General features: G+C 46.7%; 1 protein-coding gene across 1 annotated transcript; it reads right to left on the reverse strand.

Moving 5' to 3' along the window:
* Positions 1-538: 538 nt before the first annotated feature.
* On the reverse strand, positions 539-3,289 carry Rnase10 (ribonuclease A family member 10 (inactive)). The gene is made up of 2 exons (XM_008832584.1): positions 3,205-3,289; positions 539-1,191 (listed from the first exon to the last, which is right to left on the reverse strand). Exons 1-2 carry the CDS (start codon positions 3,287-3,289, stop codon positions 539-541), a joined length of 738 nt encoding a protein of 245 aa, XP_008830806.1.
* Positions 3,290-3,558: the final 269 nt, after the last annotated feature.

Consider the following 3,558-nt stretch of genomic DNA (forward strand, 5'->3'; position numbering starts at 1 on the left):
CGTACATCATACCTCCTCACCAGCAGGCCCTGCAATTCTCCAGGCTCAGGGAAAGAAGTGGGACCACATGGCTTTCCAGACATACTCACAGATAAAATCACTTTAATCGCATCTGCAGCAGAGAAGTGTGCTGTATTGTGCATGGCCCAGGAGTCTTACGTGACGGCCATAGAGGCCCACGTGGGTAGCAGGGAAGGAGGTGGGTAGACGATGCAGTGAATGCTTCCAGTCCACACACAAAGATGAACTAAGACCAGGGAACAGGCTGACGAGAAGGGCTATGGGAGAGACTAGAGTAGTTCTTGGAAGATGAGCGAGAACTAAGAAACACTAGACATTAGTATTTTGCCACTTCTGACCCCAGAAACAAAATGCAAGTTAGAAGACCCTTAATGCAAAGGAGAATTATATTTTCAGAAGACAATGATAAGCAATAGTCCATCTTCAATTCCTGAAATCTTCATAGTCTACCTAAGGTGTGCGGGGCGGGGGTGGGGACAGTAAAGTTGAAGGCAAAGAAAACAGACAACCTGCTTCATCATTCCAAGGTTGACTGCAGCTTCAAGTCACCGCACGTCATGATAACAACCTTTTCCAGAATGTAAGTTATGTAATTGCAGTTGGGAGTGACTTCGCCTGGTTTGGACAACTTGCAGAATGTCAAATCAAAAGGCCGGTGGCTTCTGTGACATTTGGCTCCTTTGAGATCACAGGCGACCACAGGACTGTTGCAGACGGCTTTGACTGTGCTTGGATCCTCGTGGATGAACGTGTACTGGTCGATGCAGCTGTGATTATTTCCCTTTACCTTGTGTGCCATCATGGAATTACATTCCCTGGTATTCAAGTCAAGCCTAAGGTAGTCTTTGTTGCTCTGAAAGACAGCCTCAGCCCTCAGCATCCTGCTTCCTCCAACCTCATCTTCACTAAGAATGGTGTCTTCTGGCCATCCAGGTTGTGCTATTTCTTTGGAGCTAAGCACAAGGGTTTCCATGGTTTGGAGGCCCTGTCCCTCTTCAGTGGCCTCGGCTTTGTCCTGGGAGTCACTGGACCAAAACTCACTCAGTGGCTGACCACCACCTTCTAGGACGGCTGCAGCCATGTGAAGGCCCAGCCCCAGGCCCAGCCCGAGGCCTAGCAGCAGCAGCAGCAGTGCAAAAGAAATATGAACCAGAGTCACCTTCATTTTGCCTGGAGAGAAGGAGGAAAACGAAGGCGTGGTATAAACATTGGCTCGGTTGGTTGGTCTGCTCAAGCCAGCAGCAAGGGCTTTGAGGTCTCTTCTCAGTTCTCCATGCTATTTTACCCACCTAAAGCCCATTTCTTCTGCCCCTTCCTACTCATGTGCACTAAGGCGTGAGTCTTGAGGACTGGGCAGATGATCAGAGAAAGTGGTTCTGAAATTGGTTTGCATATGTGGAATCAATAAGGGAACTTGTCACCAATTGATTCTTCTTGTGGTGCTGAGCTCGGCCACTGAGCTACATCCCCAGCCACCAATCAATTCTTAAAGAGAAATTATTTCTAAATCACCAAAGAGGACAGTTAAGACAAATGAGTGTAGAGAAATTCCTACAGAGAACCTTACTGTCAGGGAAAGACTAGAATGATCATAGCAGACAATGTATCTGTTTTTATCCCATATTTATTTCTCTCATTATTACTCTTCTCCACAAAAGAGATAAGAATGAATAGAAAAAGTACTAAATTCATTCTGATTCCACCCCTCGGCCCCCTGTCTAAATAGTATTGAATTTGGGAGGGCAGGGGAAACATGAGGCAGGGTCTCACTACGTAGCACAGGCTGGCCTCAAACTCCCCACATCCTGCTTCAGCCTTGTAAATGCTGAAATTATAGTCATCAGCCACCACCACTCCAGCTTTATTAGTAAGAAAGAAAACATTTCGGTCATGCTTGCTTCCTTGCTTCCCTGCTAAAGGCCTCCTAGCGGCCAAGTATTCACACTGATTGAGTTTGCAGTCTCGGGAAGGAAACACGCTAATAATGAAGCAAATGGACTGGAGATGTTGCTCAGTTGGTAGAGAGCTTGATGAGCACACAAAGCCCTGGGTTTAATCCCCAGCACCACAAGACCTTGGCATGGTAGTGCATGCCTTCGCCCGTAGTCTTAGTACTTGGTAGGTGGAGGCAGAAGGATCAGAAGTTCAAAGTCATCCTCAGGAATACACTGAGCTCAGTGCCAGCAGGGACTTGGAATCCTGTCTCAACAACAAAGCAACAACAGAGAGAAACACAGACAGAATCTGAAACTACAGAAGAGAAACACTCCTGGGGTCCCCTGGCTAATAAATCCTAGTGAGAAAGTTTGGGATGCGGCTCAGTGATTCAGCATCTGCCTGGCATGCACAGGCCTCAGGTTCCATGTCCAGCTCCAGAAGGATTCAAATATATACATGTGTGTGTGTGTGTGTGTGTGTGTGCGCGCGTGTACGCTAGTGAGTGATGAGGTGTTAGCCCGTGTCTCATGTGGGTGCTGTGGCTCATGCCTGTAACCCCAGTGTTTCCTAAAAACAAGGCTATTCTCCTGGAGTACAATTTTAAGCTTTAGTAGGTCAAACACTAACATATAATACTCCCAGCTAGTCACACACTGGGCTTGTTTGTTTTGTTTTGTCTTGGTGGTACTGGGGACTGAACCTAGAATCTCATGCATGTGAAGCAAATACTCTACCACTGAGCTAAGCCCCGGCCCTTTAAAAAAAATTTTTATTTCTTATTTTATGTGCATGAGTGTATTGCCTACATGTATGTGAGTGCACCCGTGTTGTGCAATGACCATGGAGGTCAGAAGGGGGCGCCAGATTCCCCTGGGCCTGGAGTTACAGACGATTGTTAGCCATCATGTGGGTACTGGGAGTAGAACCCAGGTGCTCTGCAAAAGCAGCCAGTGCTGTCAACCACTGAGCCATCTCTCTCTCCAGCTCCAACCCTCTTTCTTAAAACACTGTATTTTAATTTTATCAATTGTCTAAATAATTTTGAAATGTGGGGGGACACAGAATGAGAGGCAGGGTCTCACTATATCACACAGGCTACCCTCAAACCCTCCACATCCTACTCCAGCCTCCAAACTGCTGAGATCACAGGCAGGGACGACCCTCCCCACCCCCTCCGGCTTTGTTACTTAAAAAAAACTTTTTCCCAATGTTTTTCCCTGGGCATCCAACACCACTGTGACTTACCTACACTTGTAAATAGCTTCAGATGTTCTTGTATCTTTTTTCCTAGGGCTTTCTTTGTAAGCGGTACCCAGATATTGGTCTGCATAAAATAGCTATCTCCTTGTGTTCTGTGGGCTTTTAAACACAAACTGACTTCCTAAACCCATTGCCCTCCCTTTATTCCCCTACCCAGCACGCTCAGCTAATTTGCCTCTCTGATCCCACAAACACTTTGATGTGAAGCTATTTGGGCAATGACAGGAAATGTCTTTCAGTCTGGGAAACTGCAGACAGTTTCATTTCATCAGTCAATTGCTCTCTGTCCTGAGTTACACCTACTAACTAACCTGTGGTTTATTGCAGGCTGACCTTGTG

The sequence above is a fragment of the Nannospalax galili genome, unplaced genomic scaffold (assembly GCF_000622305.1).
Source record: "Nannospalax galili isolate Female #2095 unplaced genomic scaffold, S.galili_v1.0 scaffold196, whole genome shotgun sequence".
Classification (NCBI taxonomy): domain Eukaryota; kingdom Metazoa; phylum Chordata; class Mammalia; order Rodentia; family Spalacidae; genus Nannospalax; species Nannospalax galili.

Bases quoted from the DNA above. Each gene is read 5' to 3' on its own strand.
- Rnase10 (XM_008832584.1), bottom strand. From the start codon at position 3,289: ATGCAGACCAATATCTGGGTACCGCTTACAAAGAAAGCCCTAGGAAAA. The intron at 1,192-3,204 runs GTAAGTCACAGT...CCTTCTCTCCAG, and splicing joins GAAGCTATTTACAAGTGTAG to GCAAAATGAAGGTGACTCTG.